The sequence below is a fragment of the Carcharodon carcharias genome, chromosome 13, assembly GCF_017639515.1.
Source record: "Carcharodon carcharias isolate sCarCar2 chromosome 13, sCarCar2.pri, whole genome shotgun sequence".
Lineage (NCBI taxonomy): Eukaryota > Metazoa > Chordata > Chondrichthyes > Lamniformes > Lamnidae > Carcharodon > Carcharodon carcharias.
This window is the reverse complement of record NC_054479.1, coordinates 39,264,234-39,292,194: the sequence shown is the minus strand read 5'-3', so window position 1 is coordinate 39,292,194 and position 27,961 is coordinate 39,264,234. Positions and strand designations below refer to the sequence as shown.

The following is a 27,961-nucleotide window of genomic DNA, read 5'->3' as shown; positions in this document are numbered from 1 at the left end:
CAGCTGTAAGGTTTGACGGGCCACGAAAAATCACTGACAATTGGGCCATTAATGGGCTTAATCTCCCACTTAATTGTCGGCGGGCACTCTTCCGACTTTTGGGCGTGCCCGCCAAGGGAAATATTGCACGAGTGCGCAATGACGTCAGGACGCTCGCCCGACATCATCTTGCGTGATTTCATGCCTATTCAGGTCGGGCACTGCCTCCCCGTGGGACGTAAAATTCTGGCTAATGTGTATTTATGTAGAAACAGAGAAAAGTAATTATTGGCTGCTTCTGTCCTACAGTGTATAGATACAAATGGAAAATACTTCAGGCAATAAACATGCAGCTCCAAGCACTATAGGGTGACAGGGTCATTTTTGGACTTGAGCTTTACAGTGAGAGACAAGTATAACGTCACACAGATGCATGCTCTCCCCCACCACTCCCAATCCACTTTTATATGAGGTGGCCAGCTTAAATTGGCTTTGACAGTGGGCCACGAAGCAGGATTTGCATGCTTAGCACTTATCATCTTTTTATCGTTGAGAAAGTTATTTAAGAGGATAATCCCCTAGTGCAGCAAAGTAAAAACTAATGAGATAAAGGATAAGGCAATCAAAAATGTATGTTTAGGTGGCTGGACGTCTTGGCTTTAAGGGGTCATTTATTAAGTTCCCAGTGTGGAACCTCACAGTTTGGGGGCATCGCAAAGTCACCACTTAAAAGTCTAGATTATTGGAAGAAGATAAGATTGAGGCACATAAGGAATTTCACAGTTTACAGATTCGAGGAAAATGGGTTAGAGCAGAAAATGGTGGAATAAGTCTCAATTTTACAACGGCGACAATGAAGGGAGAAGGAGAAGCAATTAGGATAATGTATCTGAAGATTAGCAGGAATAAGAGAGGAAATTTCAGCGCAGCAAGATTCTTATGGTATTTATGCAGTTGACTGCACAACATTCATTGGAGATATTTAATGAAAAAAATAAATGGTGTCCTCTTTGAGAACTTGCTATATTTTCCTTGTCAAAATTCGAAGTATGGCAAATTCTGTATTATTCTTTTCAGAAATCAGGAATGTAATCACAGCAAATGCTTGAAAGGAGAGGAACAAATAAGTTGTAAGTTAGTTCTGATGAAGGGTCATACGGACTTGAAACGTCAACTGTATCCCTCTCTGCAGATGCTGTCAGACCTGCTGAGTTTTTCCAGGTATTTTTGTTTTTGTAAGATGGCTAGTCATCCAGTTTGGTTATATTGCACATGTAGAGTGTTAAGGACTCAGTAACATCCCCATTTTGATATATTTAATCTGGAAGATATCCTTCTCTATAGTTCAACTTATACTGTAGTTACCAGTGCAAGGTTAGCATCAGCCAAATGTTACACACAGTTAGAGGTCTTATTATAATGTAGACTGATTTCAAACAGACAGGCTCCAAGATCAAACAACATGTGTGCTCTGACATACATGCTGTGCTCCATTCTTCTGACAGTTAATTTAATGTTGGGAAATTAAAATAGAAGCACTTGCTTTACCCTAACATTAAAAAGGTTATTTTGGTAACAGTGGACTATATTTTGTCAAAAATTAATGGTTCCTCTCTTTGGGCAACATTTCTTAGCTGTAAAAATATGTTATTTTAAGATACCTCCCTCAAAATTGCTTTCAGCAAATGCATGCTAGGAAATTGCCTTCTCTTCTTGCACTTTTATTTGGTTAATAGCAGGAAAAAATACCATCCAAGCTAATAATGTGGATTACCAACCAATATGTGTCTGAAGTTACCCAAGTACAAAAAACAATTACAATATGTCAACATAACTCCATCCCATTCTCTCAGCTCCTTCGCCTCTGTCACATCTGTTCTGATGATGCCAATTTCAAAAACAGTTCCTCTGACAAGTCTTCCTTAATCCTTAACCGAGGTTTTCCACCCACGGTGGTTGACAGGGCCCTCAACCATGTCCGGCCCAGCTGCTGTGCATCTGCCCTCACACCTTCCCCTCCCTCCCAGAATCATGATAGGGTCCCCCTTGTCCTCACTTATCACCCCACCAGCCTCCGCATTCAAAGGATCATCCTCCGCCATTTCCACCAACTCCAGCATAATGCCACCACCAAACATATCTTCCCTTCACCACCCCGGCGGCATTTCGCAGAGATTGTTCCCTCCGGGACACCCTGGTCCACTCCTCCATTGCCCCCTACACCTCAACCCCCTCCCACGGCACCTTCCCATGCAACCGCAGAAGGCGCAACACCTGCCCCTTTACTTCCGCCCTCCTCACCGTCCAAGGGCCCAAACACTCCTTTCAAGTGAAGCAGCATTTCATTCTGCACTTCCCTCAATTTAGTCTACTGCATTCGCTGCTCCCAATGTAGTTTCCTCTACATTGGAGAGACCAATGTAGACTGGGTGACCGCTTTGCGGAACACCTTCAGTCTGTCCGCAAGCATGACCCAGACCTCCCTGTCGCTTGCCATTTCAACACACCACCCTGCTCTCATGCCCACATGTCCGTCCTTGGCCTGCTGCAATGTTCCAGTGAAGCTCAACACAAACTGGAGGAACAGCACCTCATCTTCCAACTAGGTACTTTACAGTCTTCCGGACTGAAAATTGAGTTCAACAACTTTAGATCATGAACTCTCTCCTTCTTCCCCACCCCCTTTTGGATCTCCCTTTTTCCAATAACTTACATATATTTTTCTTTTCCCACCTATTTCCATTATTTTTAAATGTATTTCCATCCATTGTTTTATCTCCACCTTTTAGTCTATTTCGATTTCCCCCCCACCCCACCCGCACAAGGGCTATCTGTACCTTGCTCGTCCTGCTTTCCACCCTTAATATCCCCATTAGTATATTTCTTAGCTAATATCACTATCGTCAACACCTCTTTGTCCTTTTGTCTATGACATCTTTTGGCCAGCTCCACCTATCACTGGCCCTCTATCCAGCTCTACCCGGCCCCCCTTAAACCAGCTTATATTTCACTTCTTTTCTATTTTTACTTAGTTCTGTTGAAGAGTCATACGGACTCAAAATGTTAACTGTGTTCCTCTCCGCAGATGCTGTCAGACCTGCTGAGTTTTTCCAGGTATTTTTGTTCTAGATTTCCAGCATCTGCAGCATTTTGCTCTTATAATCTAATCAGAGTAGCTTCAGCAGACATGGCTTTTGTCAGACACTACAGGTAGCAAACCATTGGCACTGTTTATGCATGTGCAATCAAACTATCTGATCATTCTGTAAGTAAAACATCTTGGTTTTGAAGGAGAGATGATGGCCTGGATTTTATCTTGGAAGTAAATTCTGGGTGAGGGGTGGGATGGAAGGGGAGACGGTTGTGAGGTTGGGGAACTATTGAACTATTAAAAGAATTTAACTGCATGGATGTTTTAATTTTTTCCTGTTGGGTTCCGCCCACTCTCAGCCTGATTGACAGGCTGGCAGTCTTTTGGGTGGGAAACCAGCTTTACAAGCTTGAAGCCTACAAGAAGGAAATAAATCTGAAGAAGCCCGAATTATAATATATAAAATGTGGCTTTGCACAGGACTGGAGTCATTACTCAGTCAGTTTGGGAGTCTTCAAGAAGGATGTGGGCATCGCTGGCTAGGCCAGCATTTATTGCCCGTCCCTAAGTTCCCTTGAGAAGGTGCTGGTGAGCTGCATCCTTGAACCGCTGCAGTCCACGTGGTGTAGATACACCCACAGTGCTGTTAGGGAGGGAGATCCAAGATTCTGACCCAGCGTCAGTGAAGGAACGATGATATATTTTCAAGTCAGGATGCTGAGTGGCTTGGAGGAGAACCTGCATTTGGTGACATTCCCATGTATGTGCTACCCTTGTCCTTCTAGATGGTAGCAGTCGTGAGTTTGGAAGGTAGTCTGTGAAGAGTCTTGGTGAGTTCCTGCAGTGCATCTTGTAGATGGTACACACTGTTGCCACTGTGCGCTGGTGGCGGAGGGAGTAAATGTTTGTGGGTTGGGTGCCAATTAAGTGGACTGTTTTGTCCTGGATGGTGTCGAGCTGTTGTTTGGAGCTGCACTCATCCAGGCAAATGGAAAGTTTTTCATCACACTCCTGATTTGTGCCTTGTAGATGGTGGACAGGCTTTGGGGAGTCAGCAGGTGAGTTATTCACTGCAGGATTCCTAGCCTCTGACCTGTTCTTGTTGCCACAGTATTTATATGGCTAGTCCAGTTTAGTTTCTGGTCAATGATAACCCCCAGAATGTTAATAGTCGTGGGTTCAGTGATGGTAATGCCATTGAATGTCAAGGGGCAATGGTTAAATTCTCTCTTGTTGGAGATGGTCATTGCCTGGCACTTTTGTGGTGCAAATATTACTTGCCACTTGTCAGCCCAAGCCTGGATATTGTCCAGGCCTTGCTGCATTTGGACATGGCCTGCTTCAGTATCTGAGCAGTTGCGAATGGTACTGAACACTGTGCAATCATCAGTGAACATCTCCACTTCTGACTTTATGATGGTAGGAAGGTTGTTGATGAAGCAGCTGAAGATAATTGGGCCTAGGACACTACCCTGAGGAACTCCTGCAGGGGGGTCCTGGAGCTGAGATGACTGGCCTCCAACAACCACAACTATCTTCCTTTGTGTTAGGTGTGACTCCAACCAGCAGAGAGTTTCCCCCTGAATCCTATTGACCCCAGTTTTGCCAGGGCTCCTCAATGCCATATTTGGTCAAATGCTGCCTTGATGTCAAGGGCAGTCACTCTCATCTCTGACGTTCAGCTCTTTTTGTCCATGTTTGAACCAAGGCTGTAAGGCGGTCAGGAGCTAAGTGACCCTGGCAGAACCCAAACTGAGTGTCAGTGGGCAGGTTATTTCAAGGCAAGTGCTGCTTGAAAGCACCATTGATGACCCATTCCATCACTTTACTTTGATTGAGAGTATACTGATAGGGTGGTAATTGGCCGGGTTGGATTTGTCCTGTTTTTTGTGTACAGGACATATCTGGGCAATTTTCCACATTACCAGGTAGATGCCAGTGTTGTACCTATTACTACAAGTCTTAAGTATTATTTCCAGAATTTTGTCAGGGCCCATAGCCTTTGTTGTATTCAGTGCCTTCAGGCATTTCCTGATATCATGTGAAGTGAATCGAATTGGCTGAAGACTGGCATCTGTAATGCTGGGGCTCTCTGGAGCAGGCCGCGGTGGATCATTCACTCAGCATTTCTGGCTGAAGATTGTTGCAAGTGCTTCAGCTTTATCTTTTGCATTGATGTGCTGGGCTCCCTATCATTGAGATATTTGTGGATATTTGTGGAGCCTCCCCCTCCAGTTAGTTGTTTAATTTTCCATCACCATTCATGACTGGATGTGGCAGGGCTGCAGAGCTTAGATCTGATCTGTTGGTTGTGGGGTGGCTTAGCTCTGTCTATCACTTGCTGCTTTTGCTGTTTGGCATGCAAGTAGTCCTGTGTTGTAGCTTCACCAGGTTGGCACCTCATTTTTAGATGTGCCTGGTGCTGCTCTTGTCATGTCCTCCTGTACTCTTCATTGAACCAGGAATGATCCCCTGGCTTGATGGTAATCGTAGACTGGAGGGCATGCTGGGCCATGAGGTTACAGATTGTGGTTATATACAATTCTGCTGCTGCTGATGGCCCACAGCACCTCATGGATGCCCAGTCTTCAGTTGCTAGATCTGTTTGAAATCTATCCTAGTTAACATGCCCCACAACACGATGGAAAGTATCCTCAATTTGACGATACGACTTCGTCTCCACAAGTACTGTGCAGTGGTTACTCCTACCAATACTGCCATGGACAGATGCATCTGCAACAGGCTGATTGGTGAGGATGAGGTCAAGTGTGTTTTTCCCCCTTAGATAATGTTTGTGTGAATTCCACCAACACTAGACTGAACTGGGAGTCAAGGCCAAAACTGACTCCAAAAGGAAGCATAGTTTACATACCTTCCACATGGAATGTTTTGTACTGGTGTCAGCTTGAGCCATGACATTGGATTCAGGCTGTGTTCCATTCTAACTAAATGTTTGTGTGAAGCAAAACCTTGTACACTAAAGCCACGTGGTGTGAATGCACCCCTAACTAGACAATATGATCAGAATACTCAATCAGAAGACATAACAATTTTTTGAACCTCTTATTTCAGAAAGTGACCAATTTTTCATGTCCAATTCATCACAATTGTAAAAACGCAGATATCAAGCAGGGAATTTAGTTCGGACATCGAAACAGCTCAGGAATGGCACTCATTTCGTAACATTTATTAAGAAGAATGAGAAAGTAGGTTTCAAATACCCCAACGCACATTAACCAAGTTCTTATTTGTAGCTAACAACAACATACTGAGTAAATGCAACTGACTTCGTAACCACCTTGCTAGAACTATGACATTTGTGATAAATCCCAAACTTCCAATGGTTACATTTCGCAGCGTTCTGAGAGAGAACCGCGGTGTTTTCTTTTGAATGAGACGCGTCAAACACGCGGCAATCATCCCATGAACAGAAAGATCACTCGATCGGCTCTGGGAGCTGGCCCGCAGGGTCTCTGCCAGCAGCACAGGGATACAAGGAGCCGGTCACAAACCACGGCATTACCTGGTGAAAGTCAGTGCCACCGATCTCCGCGGTAACAGTGCCGACGATTTCCACATCCGAGCAGGCCACATCGCCGCCATCTTCTTGTTTTTCTGGCTAGAAAGGTCGGCGTTTGTGTGTTTTTCTTCCAAGGTCTGCCAAAGTCCTCTCGGCGAATGTCGGTTCAGCGGGGAACGTGAGCGCCACATCGCTGCACATAGGCAGGAAATGGAAAATGCTCTGCTCGTATCCCTACCTAATTGTACATCATGTATATCTTTGGGTGTTTGAGAAATAATGTCGAAATAGAAGTAACAACACAGTGTCGCATACTTGGAGTCAACCTGTAATAAATCTGTGGAAATAACATGTTTTATCAGAAATGTATGTTCTTTTTAAAAAAACAACTATTCCAATTTTTGAACAAAATATTGATAGGTTATAGGACTAACTTTAAAATCTAAATACACACGCATTTTATAGATATAAAGAAAGATCCCATTCCTCTTAGGGTCAGATTTTCTACTCGAAATAACTAAGCTAACAAGCTAAGATCGCCATTATTTTTTGTGTCAGTTTTACACCGAATTTAGACAATGGGCCGATGCATGGTTAAACACAATATCCAGAAGTTGCTGTCCCAAGTTGTGGCATTACGCCATTAGTTTCGTGAATGAGGCATCTCACTATTCGCCTCACCATTGACGAAGTTGCAGGATTTGCATGGTAGAAGTGCACACAAAACTTGCTCAAAGTGTTGGTCTCGGCATTTCAAGTCTAACCACCCTTACAATATTGTTGAAAAGAGAGACGTTTTGCTGAACCTTTTTGTCTTGCACTCCTCAGGACATAGTCAAGAATACCAAATTTCTAAACGATCACAACAATTTATACTGTAGGAGAAAAGGATGCTGATTGGTTGGCAAGTCGCCTCCAATTGATTGATTGGCCAATGGATGTTTCATTTCTGGAGGTAAAGTTACATGAGCCAGATTGAGGGCTTGGCCTAAATAGTCAAGTGGTTATGGTACTGGGTTTGTAACGTCAAGAGTTCAAATCTCACAATGGCAAACTATGAAACAATGTAACTTCATCTGAAATAGATAGAAATGGGTTTGTACTCAAAAGATTGCATGAGTCAGATTGAAGCATTTATCAAGTACTTTGATTATGTCATTGTATGTGGCTTTTTCCTCATTGGTACCTTGCCTGAGGAGAATATTATCTGCACAGTCACCCATCACATTTAACAATGTGCTTTCCTAGTCCTGTGAACAGATGTGAAAATTCAGCTCTGAAGTTTCTGGATTGATATTCTCATATCATCTACTTCATGGATTTGCCACTTTTCAAAGGCTTCCCTTGGTCTCTGTTCTGTATAGTCTTCGCCGCCATGTTGTGGTATCGGCTGGTCACTTTGACCCCTCCCCCGGACTTTGTCACAAGAATCCAGAGATTGTTAGTCGACTTCTTCTGGGACAAAAGATTGCACTGGGTCGCTGCCGAGGTTCTGAGTCTCCCGCTTAGGGAGGGTGGTCAGGCGCTAGTGTGCTACGCACACAGGTGGCGACTTTCCGCCTTCAGACCCTGCAGCGATACCTCTACGTTGAGCCTCCTCCTAGATGGTGTGCCCTGATGACGTATTTCTTCCGTCAGGTGCACGGCCTGAATTATGACGTGCAGCTCCTGTTTATAGAACAGCTGGGCCTCGGTGGCTCCTTACAGGCGTTGCCCGTCTTTTACCAGGACCTGATCAAAGTCTGGAAAGTGGTCGCCTCGCGACGCAGCTCTCCCCCATCAGGAGTAGCGGCTATCGTCAGAGAGCCGCTGCTCAGGAATCCGCCCCTCCGTCCTTTTCAGTGGTTGGCGGAGTGGAGGGCTGTGGCCGCAGGGGTGACCAGGATCGGGGACGTGCTGGGTGGCGGAGGACTGGGCTGGATGCTCCCGCAGGAGTTGGTGCGACGCGCGTCTGTGAGTGTCCACGTCGCAGCCGATGCCATCCAAGACCTGAGAACGGTCGTGCTCGGACCCGACGTTATTTTGGGTTTTGAGGTGGCCCAGGTGCGCGGTGGTCTTCCATCTGAGCGTTCCCCTGTTCGGACGGAATTCCACATTGGCCCCAAGCCCCGAACCCTCCCTCGGGTGCTGGTGCCCTGCAATATGAGCCGCCTCGGGGACATGCCCTCTGTGCCTTTTGGCACGGCAAAGAGGGGCTTTTTGTACGGACTGCTGCTGCACACCTTCCATTTTCTCGCCCTTGTCCGTCGACCGGACACGCCCTGGCGTGCCTTGTTGCCGTCCGGCGGCGGAGGCCCTCGATGGGAGGCCCTCTACGGAGGTGTCCTCCCCCTTTCTATCGGGGACCTGGGTTGGAGGGTGTTGCATGCAGCAGTCCCTTATAATAAGAGGATGCATAGGTTCACGGACTCTCAGGACACATGCCCTTTTTGCGGTCTTGTGGAGTCCGTGGACCATGTATACATAGGGTGTTGTAGGCTGCACTCCCTTTTTAGTTATTTGAAAAACCTTTTATTGATGTTTTGTTTGCACTTCAGCCCCACGCTCCTGCTCTATGGGCACCCGGTGCGGAAGGGGGTCGGGAAGGAGGAGGACCTCCTCGTGAACCTGCTCCTGGGCCTGGCCAAGTTGGCCATTAACAGGTCCAGGCAGCGGGCAATCGACGGGGGAGTCCCGCCCGATTGTTTGTCCCTCTTCCGCGGCTACGTTCGCTGCCGGATGTCCCTGGAGAAGGAGCACGCGGTGTCTGCTGGCACTCTCGAGGCCTTCCGTGCTCGGTGGGCACCGCGGGGACTGGGGTGTTTTGTTGACCCCTTTAATCACATTTTGATTTAAAGTTTGTAAGTTTCCTTTAAACTTTGTTCTTGGTTTTACAGCTGACCTGAATTAGGGGCTGTGCCTGATTTATCCCAATTTTGTTGATTTGGTTTTCATTTAAAAGATTATCAAGAGTTCAAATCTCACAATGGCAAACTATGAAACAATGTAACTTCATCTGAAATAGATAGAAATGGGTTTGTACTCAAAAGATTGCATGAGTCAGATTGAAGCATTTATCAAGTACTTTGATTATGTCATTGTATGTGGCTTTTTCCTCATTGGTACCTTGCCTGAGGAGAATATTGTCTGCACAGTCACCCATCACATTTAACAATGTGCTTTCCTAGTCCTGTGAACAGATGTGAAAATTCAGCTCTGAAGTTTCTGGATTGATATTCTCATATCATCTACTTCATGGATTTGCCACTTTTCAAAGGCTTCCCTTGGTCTCTGTTCTGTATAGTCTTCTTGCTATGGCACAAAGCCTGGAAGTGGCCCATCTTTCTATATAAATGGCATTCAGCCTCTTTGGCAGTGTTTTTTCTGCCATATCAAGTTGGGGCTGTTGATAGGTGCTCTCTATCTCTTCCCTGCCTGTTTTTCAACAGCTGCTCTGATTTTAAATTTGACATACTCGAGTGAGTCGGCTGCTTTTTAGATCAGGTTCCCCCGTTGCCTCAAATCACAAATCAAGTTTGCCTCCTGATCTCAGCTTGTCTGCTCAGTTGGATTGCCTTTGCTTAGGTTAGATCATCTCTCGATTGCAAGCAATCAGACAAGGCATCAACCAAAACTCCCACAACAATTCTGTCTCTGGTCAGCTCATCTTTTAGGGTGCCATACCCACAGTTCTCTGCAAGTCTATTGAGGTCGTTTATAAAGGCATCAACATTTCCCCTCATTGTTGGGTGTGTTTGTTAAATTCATCCCGCTCAACAATTGTATTCTTTCTCAGATTGAAGCATTTATCAAGTACTTTGATTACTTCATTGTATGTGGCTTTTTTCTCATTGGTACCTTGCCTGAGGAGAATATTGTCTGCACAGTCACCCATCACATATAACAGCGTGCTGACCTACTCATTGCTCACCTTTGCAGTGAGGCCTGATGTGGTTTGATAGTTAACAAATCTCTGATACTAATTCAGCCATGCTTCTGCTTGGTTAGGATTTGTGACTTTCCCAAAGCTTTCCAGTAAATGTAGAGACTTTTCCTAATTGTTCTTGCACTTGCTGCCACCATATATTTTTGGTATTGTTTAAGTACAGAATATTTACTGAGACTCTAGGGGCTGCAGAAGTCTATAAAACAGGAGCTTCATTGAGAGACATCTTACTGTGCTGGCCACATCTTACATGAGGCTGCATGGGAGAGAGCCAACCATGTGATGTTGCATCATTTTCTGATAATATACACAGTTTCTGATTAGCATACTACACAGTTAGAATTAATCCTTTATACTATGCATCTCTGTAAATGGAAACTTAGTATCTTGCATTAGAATGTCCAAACTAAGCATGAGCAATTTTATTAGAAATTAGAAAATCCATTGTGTTTAGTAACTCTGGTTACTTACCACTTGATCCTTACAATCTGGATTTACTGCCTAATATTTAGTTAAACAATAGGCAAATCCAGGGATCATAAAACTACACCCCTCTTTGTTGATACAATGATTCCAAAGTAATCTGTGTCCTATTCCAGAAAGCAAGGTGGTGAAGAATAAAATTGGAACCAATCTTTGTAAACTTTTATAAGATTTTACGTACAGACATAAACATTATATACATGCAGGTCCTCACTCCAACAACTCAATTTTCAATCTGCTCTTTTTTACTGGAGCACAAGTAAATCTCCCTTGGCATACAATGAAACACAATTAATGTACAACTAACAGATTGCCTTCTCTTGCCTTAAATAAAAGTTAGGTTTTATGTGCCAACCGGCAAAATTTCAAAACTTCCATACTCTGTACAAAGCATTACATTGCAAAATGTCCTCTCTCCAAAACTCGTAACAATTTCTTTATACATATATTAATTTTCATAAAACAGCCCGACATTTGATAGCTTGCATCCAAACATTTAAGTTTAGAGGTTTATTTTCTCTCTAGAATTTGTTTCAAGAAGCAAGGTCAATCTGTAACCTTTTCTCACTCGCATTTTCATAGAGTGTACATTATTCCCCAATGAATGATTATCTACAGAACATTTAATGAGTATCCTATCTTCAGTACACCCACTGCATAGGATCTCATTTAAAATGTTTGACAAATGGAATCCCAAATTCACTGCCTCTGCAAGAGTCAGTATTTCAGTAGGCAAAGTACTTATAACAACCCTTTTCATTTTCTTAGCTTCCCAAGCTAAAGGACAACATTTCTCATAGATGCATTTGTTTGGTTTCCATAGTTTTCCTTCTGCATCTGCTGCTTCTTTGGGTTGTTTCAAAAACACTTTTCTCTGAAAAGTATCAATCATTCTGCAGAAATGCAGCTTTTAGGTCGTCTGACCTACACTCTCATGAATTTGTGGCCAAAAGAGATTAAAATATTTTCAAGATTACTTTTCCAGCTTTGGAAGAGTCTACTCCAACACTTGTATCAACTAGTCACTCTTGAAAACCCCTAGCTCCCTAGCTTGAAATTTTGCATGTTGGAACATAAAACCTAACTTTTATTTAAGGCAAGAGAAGGGGGTCTGTTAGTTGTATATTAATTGTGTGTCATTGTATGCCAAAGGTAGGCATTAATGGGGGATTTACTTGTGCTTCGTTTAACCTTATTGGTCCTATCTTCAAGGACTTTTTCAGTACAACTCAACCTATGCAACAAAGCTGCATGGCTCTTATCTAGCACCTCAGAATAAACTACAAACTCTCTCCAACTATCTGATTCTTTTGTTTTGCCTGTCTTATTAGTTTAACTTCAGTTTCATTGGCAGTCATCAAAACATCAGGATCATGAAGAATTCTGCTTCTCGTTATGTTACGAGAGTGTTCTGTGGCCTTTATTTCATTGTCTAATCTATTCAAGCTCTCCTACTTTTATGTCTGTGGCACTCCAATTGGGAGATCTCACTTTTGCAATATTAGAGTTTCTTTCTCAGTATGTGATCGTTCAAAGTCACATCCTGGCTCCATAACAGTGCTTGCACTGTGCTATCTTACTTTCCATTCTTTGATCTCATTCTACCAGTCCAAGGACTTTGCTCCTTGGTCAGCATCATGAAAATTCAACCAATATTTAAACCTGTCAGTAGCTTTTCCTGCATCTCCCAAATTGTTGCATCCTTCAATTTAGTAGGCCCCTCTGAAATATATATCACCCAGGTACCCACTGTGGTAAATTGGCCTGTGGATGTGATAGCTCTGTCATGTGTGTCATGCTAACTTGCATTGCCAGTATCCAGCCTATGATTTACCATACTCTGTTCCTCAGGACCCTCATCACATGAGCATTTGAGGTACAAGGTGCCTTGTTTACTTCTTTCGGCTGTTCAGAATCTGAGATTTGATAATTAGTTTTGATTAATCATGCAGAATAAACCTTAATAGTTTGATTGCAATGTTTGATAAATACTGTCTCGCTGTCTCACCCTCGTGACCTACCTATTACCTTATGAGGGCCTTTCTGCTCCTTATGACTTGTTCTTTTGTAGTACTAAATATCCTGAAATGAAGTCTGTCTCAGATGGTCTTATACAATGCCTCAGTGCTCTCTGAATTTTCTCCGAGATCTCAGTATTGATGAAAGCCCGCTCTCTGCATGTAAATCATTCAAATGTGCAGAAAAAATTGAACTAAATGTAGTACCTTCTATTGCAGGGGGACCAATGTACAGAAGAGAAGGCAATTTGGATTTCACTCATAGGCCGAAATTTTCTGGCCACATTGGCGTCAGGTGTGTTTGGTGGCGTGAGCGGACAACATGGTGAGATGGCCAAAAATCGGTTTCATGATGTCGTGAAGCCAGTTTGTGATCATCCGCTCCACGCATCATTGGTGGGCCACGTTTCCCCCTGTCGCACTTTGGGAATGCCATTTTAATACATCTGCATATAATTATAAGCCCTGCTCGGCAGAATCATCCCCCCACACTGGATCATCCAGGCACGTTGGTGTGATTGAATTTCACAACAGCATTTAAAAGGCGTGTACCTGGTGAGCTGAACTTCAAGGGGAACCAGGAGGTGAGTGCACAGTAACGTTGCGCAGCGCTCGCGAGGGTCACCCGTTCAAATTCAAGGAAGAGGCGCTGCGTATTCAGGCGAGGGCACAGGCAAGTCACTTTTCCCAGCTGGCTGACAGTGTGGTGCCAGGGTAAGGGCTGCGCTGCATTTGGGTTGAGTTGGGGGGGCGCGCAAGGCAGCCCAGTCTGATGGTAGTGCACAAGCACATGCGGGGTAGGTGGTATGAAGGAAGTGGCCACACATTAGGGAAACCTTGTATAAAGTGACCATTCCTCCGCAGCTGAGACAGTTCAGGCACAGCCACATTGACATGCTTGGAGTAGGGCCTCTAGCTTATCTGCTCCCTCAAGCAATGCAGAGGCATGAATGTGCCACCAAATGCTCCCACCCCCCGGGCACAGACTGCAAACTAATGAGCATGTTAGTGGACTGCAGAACTATTTGATGACTGGGCACATTGTATAATCTCCTTGCAAAAGCTGGCCATGTAGCAGTCACTGGTGGAGGCGCTCACAGATGTTTGCAATGTTTTCATTAAATTTTGGACCATTCTCCCTCAGCGCAGACTTGCAGTGCGAGTTAGGAGAATGTCGGCACCTGAGCTGGGGGCACAGCATGCAGTCCAGTGGGCAAATCTGCTGCCAAATGGTCAGGCGGAGTGGGACAGAGGTCGGTGGGGTTTCGGGCAGCCATGCAGCTCACTAATCTCTGGCCTTCCAAGTGATGGCCAGCACTCTTCAGCATGCTTTAAGGGGCCTTCAAAATTAACCAAGAGAGGCTTTTAATACACAAATGCTAACCTGCGCATCTCTCTCTTTCATCCTGCAGGAGGGGTACATCAGGAGCATGGAGCCTGGTGACCTAGTGATATGCTTCATGGCTTAAACGGAGAAGAGATGAAGGAGAAGAGAGTGACAGAGGCACCTGGCTGGGCAGAGGGAGGAGCAGCGCCCTCAAAAAGAAGGGGCGGCTGGGGCTCCTGGGAATACTGCTGAAGAGCCAAGGCGAGCCATCACTGGTTGACGCCTAGCTAGACGCAGGGTCTACAGATGGCGCTTGTCATTCATGCAGATGACAGAACCAGTGTCACTGAAGACTGCGCATGTCTAGGGAACTGGTCAGTCATGTCTGTCATCCGTTGCAGAATTTGGCACCATGGAGGGCATCCACTGACAGTGGCTGTGAAAGTGACCATGGCGCTCAATTTTTATGCCAGTGGCTCCTTCCAGGGCTCCACAGGTGACCTCTGGGATCTCACAAGCCTCCACCCACAAATGCATCCAGGAGGTCATGAATGCCATATTGGTGAAGGCACATAACTTAATGCATTTCGCCTGGGATCAAGAAGGTCAGGAAGCAAGACCGCTGGGATTTGTGCAGATCTCAAGTTTCTCACAGGTGCCGGATTTCATTGACTGCACTCATGGCACTCAGATCTCCATGGCAACAAGCAGTCAATTAGGTCAACTGCAAGTGCTTCCACTCACTGAATGTTCAGCTGGTGTGTGACCACCACAAACACATCCTACAGGTCTGCGCACAATTCCCAGCGAGTGTCCATGACTCCTACGCTTTCAGTAGGTCTCATATCCCTGATGTCTTCCAGGGTCCACAGAGGCTGCAGGGTTGGCTCCTCGGGGTCAAGGGCTACCCACAGAGAATGTGGCTGATGATGCCCATGCAGCATGCAGCGGCCTCAGACTGCAGCAGAGAGAAGGTACAATGAGGCTCATGCTGCAACCTACACTATGGTAGAGCAAATCATCGGGATGTTGAAAGTAAGATTCCGGTGCCTGGAGCGGTCTGGTGAAGCCCTGCAATACAGGCCATAGAGGACATCACACGTCCTCGATACCGGCTGCGCCCTTTACAACCTGGTACAGCAACAGGTAGAAGAGCTGGCTGAGGAGGAGATGGAGGAGGTGTTTGTCTCGTTCAATGAGGAGGACATCGATGGGGATGAGGGTGAGGAGGTCCTGGAAGGCAAGGATGATGGCGATGAGGCCATCACACTGATCAGAAGAGGCAGGCTCATCCTCATCACTGTTAGATTTGTGGAGGATGATGACGACATGCAGTGAGGAGACTCCATAGATCCTCACATTGCATCTGTGAATGTTTGACTCCTGTCTGGCCGATAGCAGCCCGCTTGTGCTCTGTGAACAGGGTCATATCATGGTGATACAATGAGGAAACTAACTTCTCCTGATCCTATGGCATCCTTCATGAGCTGAACCCTTCAGGACCACACTATCACTGGACACAGATGCTGATGACTCAAAGGTACTGAGAGCACACAGAGAGAATGACGGAACTCTGTGCTGCCGGCCCAGGACATTCTGGCAGCAATGATCAGCCCCATTGAGGGGCAGACATGACTGACGTGTCCAGTGACTGTGAAGGTGTACCATCAGTGTGCTGGGAAGGTTGCACAGAGCACACAGAAGAGGCCCTGGACTGAGGCACCTGTCTTTATCTTTTGCAGTGACCAACGTTTCACATCTGAGTGACATGAACATTGCACAAGAACAATGAGCCATAGGCAGGGAGACATTCTTGGGAGTTTACTTACAATAATAAACATTATGTACAAGTGATTAACACCCATGCCCAGGCAACTACATCTTCTTTACTTTCATAACTCTGCCGCTTTGTCTTAGTGCTTCCGGACATCCACAGTGGAGGTGGAGGCAGCCTGCTGACTGCTACACCGTCTGAGATGACTTGACGGACGCCCTCTGGAGGGCTGAGACCTGGAGGGCGCCGCTCCGCTTTCGGGGTCCTGCTGTGTGGCAGTGGCACCCTCCTCGGCCTGTGGAGCTGGAGCTGCTGGGGCCACAGGAAGAGGGGATTTGGATGGGCCGGACACTCCCACTCACCTGGGTGGATGGCACTGGGGTGTGTGCCTGCTGATCCTCCTGCCCCTGGGTGCTCGAGGGCCCCTGGCTGACTCCTTCAGAAGAGTGGAAGCTGGAGTGAGATCAAACTGCCTGCACCCCTCTCGCGTTGAGACTGTTGGAGGCCAACTATGGCATCAGCGATGGAGTTCAGCCCACACAGCAGTGAAGGACCAATACCCTGGATCAAGGTCTCCATGGCAGCCGACATCCTACCAGTGTTGACCTCGGTGCATTGACATGTCGGCACTATCACCTCAGACTCAAGGTGGATGGACTCCTGCATCAGGCCTTGTAATCTGAGAGTGAAGCGGACATCCCTTCCTCATGTTCCCAAGCTTGCTTTTGCAGCTCCAGCAACTGAGATATGACTGAGTCCAGAGGTTCCTCATCTGATTCAGACCCAGCAGATTTCAGGCCTCCAGCAGTCCTCCGAGTGTTGGAAACCTGGGAATTCCCTGTGCCACCTGCTGTGGTTCAGACTGTGCAATGTGTTCACCAGATTGTGACTCCGAGGCTACTCTAGAGCTAGATTCCACCAAGGTGTGTGTCTGCAGGAGGATCTGGGTCATAGACCCCTTCGGCTGCTTCCCAGATGTGCCTGTGAAGCAAGGAGAGATAATTAGGACATAGCAGGGGACTGTGGAACAGGGGTCATGACTCACAGCATGGTTGTCTGATGGATGTTGCACTGCTGGATCCTCACTTGACTGAGCAACAGCGACTTCACCGTCAGCACAGGAACGGTCCAGATTTTCGCCAGCCAGCTGGGTGGCTCTGTTTTCAAATCTGTGAGGATTTTGATATAGGCATTTCTCCACCAGTCTGTGACCTCTCCCTTTTATTGTGTGCCAGCTTGCATGAATACAGATGGAGACAGTATAAGCAGGACATCTGCCAGGCCAGATAACTAGGATGTCTGACATGTGTGTGGGCGGTGAGTGGTCCCATGGATGGGATGAGGACACCACCCGCAGGGTAAATGAAGGTGTGTGTGAGAGAGTGAATGGTGATGTCCTTTGAACCGGCAGTGAGTGAGATCCCCGTGGATATGTGATGGGTTTGTGAGTGTGTGAGTTGAGAATGATGAGAAGAGTGACTTACCCTGGCGGAACGGAGGGAATCATTTATCCTCTGGGCACTGGGTGGCGGTCCTCTTCTGCAAGGCATTCGCGCTGACCACTGCTGCCACCACCTCCCATGTTGGATTGGTGATCTGCTTGCTGGTCTTTGTCCAGAGTGGGGGTAGAGGACATTGCGGTGGGCCTCCACTGTGTCCAGTAGGTGCTCAAGGGGAGGCGCCGCTAAATTTGGAGGGCAGCATGTTTCCTCCCTTGGCAGTCATCAGTTCCTAGCAGCTTCCTATCACTTGAAGAGTGCTAGCTCTGTGCAGGAGCGCCCTTTAAATATGGCTCCCGGTTTACTGACTGCCTGAGGTAACAGCGGGGCGGGTGAATCAGAGGCCAATGACCTGGCGTGTTTCCCGGGAATTAATTATTAATGAGGCGGGACATGCCAGGAATGGGAGGGTATGGCCGCCATTGAGGCCAGTGGGTACAACTTTCTTTTCCCCGCCCTCTACCACACTTAGTGCAAATCTGGGACAATTCCGCCCATAGACTAATTGACAGGGACTATATCCTCCAACCATCTTGAGAAAATTCTTTGCATGAACCATGCAGGCCAGGGTGGTTGTCAACTTGAAGTTGGTTCATCAGCTAAAATTTTATGCAGCATTTCATTGATCACTGCATGATTCCTTTCATAAAGCCCATTGCTAAGAAGACTTTTATCTGTGGTTTTTGTGACCATCATATTGTCATGCATGTCTGAACCCATCATTGGCAAATTGTCCTTCATTATCAATCAGAAACTTTGCTTGAGATATCCAAACCCAGTACTTATCCATTTCTCTATGATTTTGTCTATAACAACCCTTTTGTTCTTACTATGTACTATGTATCATTGTACAAATACTAAATCAGGCCATTGTTTTGTTTGGTTGTCGCTACCTGTGGTGTGTACTGCTTAGACACCATTAAGCAGTCTTGTAGAAGTTACCAAGAAGTCTTTGTTAACATTTCCAAACTATGTACATATTTATAGTAGGTGGTACAGGTATGGAGAGGACTACATTGCATGTCCTTATATGTTGCTACCTAGCTCTACACTTCTGAACTAAGCTCTAGGTCAGGTGCCTTCTTATGTCATCAGTAGGCAGTATTGTACTCAGTTCCAGGTTAACCCTTAATGTATTGCATCCTTCAATTACAGTCACCAGTTTATAAAATGTAGGATGAAATATTTCTGTATTTGTCCCATACCTTTAGATCCATGACAACTATCTTGTTAAGGTCAAGTTCCAATGGAAGGCTCACAATTCTCACCAACATCTTCTATTAGCCTGTAAATCTTCATCAACTACATGTGCATCTTTTTGCAGGATTTGATAAGAAGTGCTGTGTGCTCTGTCTGAAGGTAGGTTCTTGGCTCATTGTCTGCTGGTGCTTCAACCTGAACCAATTTTTGAACAGTTTTTGTCAGTGTCACTGCCTTCCACTCTCAGGCACAGGGTGAAGAGGCAGGCCCCAAGTGTATCTCAACTAGAATGCAAATTGAACCTACCCTCCTGGCGTTATTCTTAACCCCAAACTAGCTAATTAGCCAAATGAGCTAATCAACCTCTCTCTTTGATTGTAAGGTGAATAATTTGTCTATGTTACTTTTTAAGACAATTTGTTTTTGCTCAGATTCTTACCACCGGATGCTCTTTACTTGTCTGACACTCTGATGAAAAACATGGGCCGTAACTTCCTTGGAGTGGCAATCAGCGTCGGAGGCATGGTGGGGGGGTGTTGGGGGTCGGGGGTTGGGGGATCAGTCCTCGGGGTCGGGGGGGTGGGGTGAGAATGGGGGTGAGGGCGTTGGAGGTCAGGGGGTTCTGTATGGGTATTGGGCGGGTTTGGGGCTGAGAGTTGGATTGTGGGGTTGGGGGAGGAGACTTGTGCAGGTGGAGGGGAATCCCATAAGGGGTTGGGGGTGTGAGGAATTCGGTGGGGAGCTGGTTAGGCGGTGGGGGGGGGGGGGGGGGGGGAGGGGGGGGGGGGGGTGGGTGGGGTGGGGGGGGGGCGGTGGGAATCCCCCTTGGGGGTCAGGGGTGTGGGGGGAGTAAACATTGGAGGGGGTTTTGCGGGGGGTGGAGGGGCTGGTAGTCAGTCTGGATCTGTACAATAGTTATCTAGAATTTAAAAGAAGTTTTAATTTTTCTAACTTTTTCTGGGTAACTATTAGTGTAACGCTGTCAGAATCATCCAAAGTTTGTGATTTAAATCCCGTTTTCAGATGGTTCCCAGCGCAGGGCAATTGCCCAGAGGAGGTTTGCACTTCCGGGCAACAGCTGTTCAAACCCTTACCTGTGAAGTTCTGAAAAGGGTTCCCCACTGCAACTTTGGAATAACCCCCTGTCTCATCCCTCAATCCAACACTGGGGAGCTTGGGAGTTACGGCCCATTAGGTTTTGTAAGGAGATACAATAATGTCCTGGATGAGTAAACTGAAGATCCACTGACTTTCCAATAATTTCAATTGTGCCTTTTGCATCGGTTTACCCAACAACATGAATATCTCACTAGAGACTATGGGTGGAATCGTCCTGGATTTGCACTAAGTGTGGTAGTAGGCAGGAAAAGGGGCATTTTACCTGTCAATAACAATGGCAGGCTTTCATGCTGTACTGTCCCAATCCTGCCTCATTAATCAAGTATTCCTGGGAAACACGCTGTTTTGATGGCAGGTGTGCTCCGAATTGCCCGCCATACCGTCACCTCGTCATTTTATCATGCCGGGCACCACATTTAAAGTGCAGCCACGCGCACACCTCTCAGTGCTTCCAGCCCAGGACTGCTGCAAATAAGGTATGGCTCCAAAAGGCAAGAAGACTGCAGCTCCTGGTTTAGTGACACATCCCTTGAGCGCCTTTTGGACACTGTGGACGCCTGCCGTGATGTCCTCTAGTCTGCTATGGCTGCAGGAGGGGCAGCAACATTACCACGCCGGCCTGGTAGACAATGGCAGTGGTGGTCAGTGCCAATACTGCACTGAAGAGGTTGGCCATCCAGTGCAGAAAGAGGATGAATTATCTCATCCATTCCACCAGGATATGTCAACCATCTCATCACTCACACTCACATACTCAAGCCCATTACATATTCACTGGCACCTCACTCTGTCAGCTCAAGGGACATCTCCACTCACTCTCTCACACATACCCTCACATCTCCATCTGGCCTCATCCCCTCTGGAGGCTTCCTCCTCAGCCCTCACCATCTTGAGGTTACTTGCATAGATCAACATGTGCCCCCACACGCATCCTGAGATACCTTCCTTCCCCAATGCAGCTCTTGCCCTGCAGCCTCTTCCCTTGCCTGAGGCCCCTTCTCCCCCTTCCCCAAGCAAACCCTAGCCCTGCAGCCATTGAGAAACCACATCCACCTTATGGCTGGTCTGATAGGTAGATTTCTGCCTGTGAGCCCCCCAAAAGTGCTTTGTTGCTGTCTGCGAAGCCTGGCGTTGATGACTGCGAATGCTGCCCGAAGCAAGATAGGCAAACAAACTTCGAAGTCTCAAGCGAAGTGCAGCTCTCCAGGTGCATGTTATGAAATGCATGCCGATGTGCTCAGATTATCCAGAATGGGGGGGATGATTCCAGAAAGCTGGGCTTATAATGGTATGCAGGGGAATAGTCTCTTGCACTCAGCATCGCTGTGATGCAGTCTGGGAAGAGTGTCCTGCACTCAGCATTGCTATGAAGCAGTCTGGGAAGAGTGTCCTGCACTCAGCATCGCTGTGAAGCAGTCTGGGAAGAGTGTCCTGCACTCAGCATCGCTATGAAGCAGTCTGGGAAGAGTGTCCTGCACTCAGCATCTCTATGAAGCAGTCTGGGAAGAGTGTCCTGCAGTCAGCATCGCAGTGAAAATAACAAGAGTGACATCACAAGACAGCGCGAGAGAGCAGCAGAGAGATCAGAACCAGCACGAGTGTGGGGAAGCTTCAAAAAGTGATGTCAGCACAAAGGTGAGAGCTGATTGGTGAGTAGTGGGTAAGTGTTTTTCTCTAGTCTTTTTCTCCAGTTTTTCTCCAGTTTAAAATAGATTAAGCTAAGGTAAGTAAGGGTTCTAGATTTTATTTAAAGTACATAAACAATATAAATTTTTTTACTGTATTTAACTTAAAGTAAGGGCTTTTTTTCAACTAGAGGCATGTCAGAGCAGCTCAGTCCCTTGTTATGTACTGCCTGCAACATGGGGGAGGTCCTAGCCACTCCTTGCGCTCCAACCAACCACATGTGCAGGAAGTGTCACCAGCTGCAGCTATTTGAGCTCCGAGTTTTGGAACTTGAGCAGCAGCTGGAGGCACTGAGGTGCATTTGCAAGGCTGAGAGTTTTGTGGATAGCACGTTTTTAGACGTGGTCACCCTACAGCTTACGGAAGTGCAGACATAGAGGGAATGGGTGACAATCAGTTTGAAGAAAAGTGTCAGGCAGGTAGTCAGGAAATCCCCAGGGTGCATCTTGCTCGAGAACCGTTTTTCTGTTTTGGAAAATGGTGAGAGTGAGAGTGACGGTTCCTCTGGGGAGTGCAGCCACGCTTATGGAACTGTGAGTGGCTCAGCTACATAGGGGGAGAGGAAAAAGAGGGGAAGAGCAATAATGGTAGGAGACTCAATAGTAAGGGGAACAGACAGGCGTTTCTGTGGCCGTAGATGTGACTCCAGGACGGTATGTTGCCTCCCTGGTGCCAAGGTCAAGGTCATTCACTGAATGATTGCAGGGCATTCTAAAGGGGGAGGGCAAACAGACAGAGATCGTGGTACATATTGGTACCAATGACATAGGTAGAAAGAGGGATGAGGCCCTGCAAGCAGAATTTAGGGAGCTAGGAAACAGATTAAAAAACAGGACCTCAAAGGTAGTAATCTCTGGATTACTTGCAGTGCCACACACAAGTGAGTAAAGAAATAGGAGGTTAGCCCAGATGAATGCGTGGCTGGGGAGATGGTGCAGGAGGGAGGGCTTTAGATTACCAGGACAGGTACAGCACGGGTTTAGATACAGAGTAAAGCTCCCTCTACACTGCCCCGATCAATACCCCCAGGACAAGTACAGCACGGGGTTAGATGCGGGGTACAGCTCCCTCTACACTGTCTCCATCAAACACTCCCAGGACAAGTACAGCACAAGATTAGATACAGAGTAAAGCTCCCATTTCTGGGGGTGGTGGGACCTGTACAAGGCGGACGGGCTGCACCTGAACCGGAATGGGACCAACATCCTTGCGGGGAGGTTTGCTAGTGCTGTTGGGGAGGGTTTAAACTAACTTGGCAGGGGGATGGGATCCTGAGAGGAGGCTCAGCAGGAGGAGGTGCACAGCTGAAATTAGAAGAGAGAGCAAGTGAGTCTGGAAGGCGTAGAAATTATAGGCTAGTTAAGGCACAAGGGAGTTTGGCAAGGTTGGATGGTATTTATTTAAATGCAAGGAATCTGACAAATAAGGCAGATGGGTTGAGGGCACAAATTAACACATGGAAGTATGATGTCATTGTTGTCACAGAGACATGGTTGAGAGAGGGGCAGGATTGGCAGCTCAATATTCCAGGATATAGGGTATTCGGGCGAGACAGGGAAGGAGGGGGTATCGCAATATTGATCAAGGAATCAGTTACAGCTCTAAGGAGGGATGATATCATAACAGGCTCCTCAAATAAAGCCATATGGGTAGAACTGAAAAACAAAAAAGGAGCAATCACATTGTGTACTATAGGCCCCCAAACAGTCAGAAAGAAATAGAAGAGCAGATATGTAGGCAAATTTCAGAGAAGTGTAAAAATAATAGGGTAGTAATAGTGGGGGATTTCAACTTCTCCAACATTAACTGGGTTAGTCATGGTGTGATAGGTTTAGAGGGAGCGGAATTCTTAAAATGCATCCAGGAGAGCTTTTTAAGCCAGTACATAGAAAGTCCTACAAGAGAGGGGGCGGTCCTGGACTTAATTTTAGGGAATGAAGTGGTAGAGTTATCAATGGGGGAGCATTTTGCAGATAGCGATCATAGCTCCGTTAGATTCAAGGTTGCTATGGAAAAGGACAAGGATGGGCCAGAAATCAGAATTTTAAATTGGGGGAAGGCCGATTTTAATAAGATCAGATATGATTCGGCCAGAGTGGACTGGGAGCAGCTACTTCTAGGTAAATCTGCGTCAGAGCAGTGGGACTCATTCAAGAAGGAAATGGGGAGAGTACAGGGCCATATTCCTGTAAAGATAAAGGGTGGGACCAACAAATCCAGGGAACTCTGGAAGTCGAGGGATATACAGGATTGGATAAAGAGAAAAAGGGAGGCTTATGGCAGATACCGAGGACTCAAAACAGTAGAAGCCCTGGAAGAGTATAGAATGTGTAGGGGGGAACTTAAAAAGGAAATTAGGAGAGCAAAAAGGGGCATGAAAAAACATTGTCAGGTAAAATAAAGGAAAATCCAAAGTTATTTTACAAGTAGGTTAGGAGTAAGAGGATAACTAGGGAAAGAATAGGGCCCATTAAAGACTATAGTGGTAATTTGTGTGTGGAGCCGGAAGACGTAGGTAGGGTTCTAAATGAATACTTTGTGTCGGTCTTCACAAGTGAGAGGGACGACGTGGGTATGGAAATTAGGCAGAAGGACTGTGATATAATTAAAGAAATTAGCATTGAAAGGGAAGAGGTTCGCAATGGTCTGGCAGGCTTAAAAGTAGATAAACCTCCAGGCCCGGATGAAATGTATCCCAAGCTGTTGAGTGAGGCAAGGGAGGAGATAGCAGGGATGCAGGCAATAATTTTCAATACCTCTCTGGCCACAGGAGAGGTGCCAGAGGACTGGAGGACAGCCAATGTGGTACCATTATTCAAGAAGTAAGGAAGGGATAAACCAGGGAACTATAGGCCAGTCAGTCTAACCTCAGTGGTGGGGAAACTATTGGAAGCAATTCTGAGGGACAGAATTAATCTACACTTGGAGAGGCAGGGATTAATCAAGGACAGTCAGCATGGTTTTGTTAAGGGGAGAGGTAATGTCTGACCAATTTGATTGAATTTTTCAGAGAGGTGACCAGGTGTGTAGATGAAGGCAATGCATTTGATGTAGTCTACTTGGACTTCAGCAAGGCTTTTGATAAGGTCCTGCATGGGAGACTGATAATGAGGTTAAGAGCCCAAGGGATCCAAGGCAATTTGGCAAATTGGATCCAGAATTGGCTGAGTGGTAGGAAGTAGAGGATGATGGTTGAGGGGTGTTTTAGTGACTGGACGCCTGTGTCCAGTGGGGTTCCACAGGGATCGATGTTAGGTCCCTTGCTGTTTGTGGTATATATATATAAACGATTTAGACTTGAATGTAGGAGGGTTGATCTGTAAGTTCGCAGATGACATGAAAATTGGTCGGGTGGTAAATAGTGAGGAGGATAGTCTTAACTTGCAGGAAGATATAGACGGGCTGGTCAGATGGGCTGATCAGTGGCAAATGGAATTTAATCTGGATAATTATGAGCTGATGCACTTGGGCAGGACAAATAAGGCACGGGGATACATGATGAACAGTAGGACTCTGGGAATTACTGAGGATCAGAGGGACCTTGGTGTGCATGTCAACCGGTCCCTTAAGGTAGCAGGACAGGTAGATAAGGTGGTTAAGAAGGCATATGGGATTCTTGCCTTTATTAGCCGAGACATAGAATATAAGTGCAGGGAGGTTATGCTGGAACTGTATAAAACTCTGGTTAGGCCACAGCTAGAGTATTGTGTGCAGTTATGGAATCCGCATTATAGGAAGGATGTGATTGCACTAGAGAGAGTGCAGAGGAGATTTCCCAGGATGTTGCCTGGGCTGGAGAGTTTTAGTTATGAGGAGAGATCGGATAGACTGGAGTTATTTTCCCTGGAGCAGAGGAGATTGAGGGGAGACATGATTGAGGTGTATAAAATTATGAGGGGCATAGATAGGGCAAACAGGAAGGAACATTTTCCCTTGGTGGAGGGATCAATAACCAGAGGGCATAGATTTAAGGTAAGGGGCAGGAGGTTTAGAGGGGATGTGAGGAAGAATTTTTTCACCCAGAGGGTGGTGGGAATCTGGAACTCACTGCCTGAAAGGGTTGTAAAGGCAAATACCCTCATAACATTTAAGAAGTATTTGGATGTGCAGTTGTGATGCCATGGCATACAAGGCAATGGGTCTAGTGTTGGAAAATGGGATTAGAATAGTTAGGTACTTGTTTGACTGGCGCAGACTCGATGGGCTGAAGGGCCTTTTTCTGTGCTGTAGACCTCTATCGCTCTATGACTCTATGACAATGAGGTTTCCGATGTCTGATGGTGGGAAATGTGGCCCGCCATTGATATGTAGAGCGGACAATTGCAAACTGGTTTCATGACATCGTGAAACAGATTTTTGGCCTTCTCACCATATTGTTCACTCACACTGCCAAACATGTCTGATGCCAGCGGGCACAGAAAATTCCGCCCTATGTCTGTACTTATAAAATGACTTACTCCAGTTATTTTACATGAAATGACAATTCTCTTTAGTGACCTCAATGTCATCACCAATCCTAAAGCAAGTCATACTTTTGCATTCCTTAATCTTGCATCGATCCTCAATACTTAATGAATCTAGAAAACATTTTAACCAATCTGTCTGACATACTGTTGAAGTAGATTATCTGGTACTGCACAGTTAAAGGAGTCTATAGTAATACATTCATCACAGGAATAAAACTCTGTGACCAGCAAAATTTGTTCAAATTCATCATTATCTTCTCCCTCTTTCTCAGAATTCTCTTCATTACGTGTCATTTTGAGGGCTCTGCCTCTTGCTTTGGGTAGGACAGTGCATAATGATATTTAAAATCACACCTGAAGCATCTATTAACTGTTCCTTGGGCATTCCTGGGATTCATTCACCCACTATTTCTGCCCAATTTTGTCTTCTGTTATAGTAGCCAGATCTGCTAAAGGTGCTTTCATTCTTATTCTGCTTGTCTTTAATCCTTCCATTATATTGACCCCTGCATCCATTATTTTGACTTTTTCAAAATTTGGCAATCATTGAGTCCTCCATTCTTTGTATCACCACAAAATTTCTCATTTTTTACATAAAGGCTGAAGGAATTGACTGTTTCCCCAGGCATTTTTTTAAAGGCAGCAGACATCTGATCCAAAAGTCTTCTCCTTAGAAAATAAAGCACCAGATAGAACCATTTGCCCACCCACATGAGACATCTTGGCACAATCCAGTAATTTAAATGCTAGTACCGATTCCAGGGGTCCCCAAATTGCAATTATTCAATCTGTGAAAGTGTATGATACATTCTTCCATGGAATGACTGCCTGTTTTCTGAAATCTGTCAAATTCTGACCATGCCTCAGGGGCATTTAATAGATCATCTTTCTTGTAGATTTCATTCAAGAACTCTAATAGAAAAGCCAAACTATCTTTGCCATCTAATTGATCTGTTTCTCTCTCCGCAGGTGCTACCAGGCTGGCTGAGCTTTTCCAGCACTTGCTGTTTTTATTGGAGAAGCTGGCACTGTTCCCCTTGGAGAAGAGAAGATTGAGAGGAGATTTAATAGAGCTGCTCAAAATCATGAAGGGTCTGGAAAACTTAGTTAGAATCTATTCCCATTGGCGGAAGGATCGAGAACCAGAAGGCACAGATTTAAGGTAACTGGCAAAAAAAACCAAAGATGACATGAGGTAAAACTTTTTTACGCAGCAAGTGGTTAGGATTTGGAATGCATTGTCTGAGCGTGTGGTGGAGGCAGATTCATTCGTGGCTGTCAACAGGGAATTGGATAAGCACCCGAAGACAAAAAATTTCCAGGGTTACGGTGAAAAGATGGGGGAATGGAACTAGCTGAGTTGGTCTTGCAGAGAGCTGGCACGGGCTTGACTAGCTGCATGGCCTCCTTCTATGCTGTAACCACTCAATGATTCTATGATGAACATCCACCTCCCAAAGTACTTCTGATTTTACTTCTTGTATCTTACTTTTTCTCTGGTAGGATCTAACCAGTGCCAACCTATCCACTGCTTTCTTCCACTGATCATATGTTGCAGCCTCTGAGAGCATCAGATGGTAATCATACCCCAACAGTTTAGACTTGCTTTCTGCCATCTTCCACAAAGACCATTAGGATTTTAGTTTTCTGTCTGAAAATGTTTTTCATAGTTTCCAAACTTCACCTTTGGGTAACCATCCTCTGCTGCCATTTTCTATTCCAGAAAGGCCAACAGCAAAGGATAGAGCTGGAGCCAATCTTTACATATTTTTGCAAGCTTTTATTTACAAAAATGCACATTACAAACATGCACCTCCTAACAGAACAACCCCAGTTTCAGTCTGTTTCTACTTATCGGAGCACCAGTGAATCCC

The 27,961-nt window shown here is 45.9% G+C and overlaps 1 protein-coding gene across 4 annotated transcripts in view; it reads right to left on the bottom strand.

Moving 5' to 3' along the window:
• LOC121286452 (protein NipSnap homolog 1-like) overlaps nt 1-27,961 on the bottom strand; it is a 79,511-nt gene that overhangs the window by 31,370 nt on the left and 20,180 nt on the right. For 2 of the 4 annotated variants that reach the window (XM_041203573.1, XM_041203571.1), the window contains exon 3: nt 6,594-6,927. In XM_041203573.1, the coding sequence (XP_041059507.1) occupies nt 6,594-6,781 (188 nt within the window). In that variant the 5' untranslated portion in view covers nt 6,782-6,927. Of the gene's footprint in view, nt 1-6,593; nt 6,928-7,271; nt 7,437-27,961 lie in introns of those variants that run through there. The other 2 variants (XM_041203572.1, XM_041203574.1) reach the window with 2 other exon arrangements.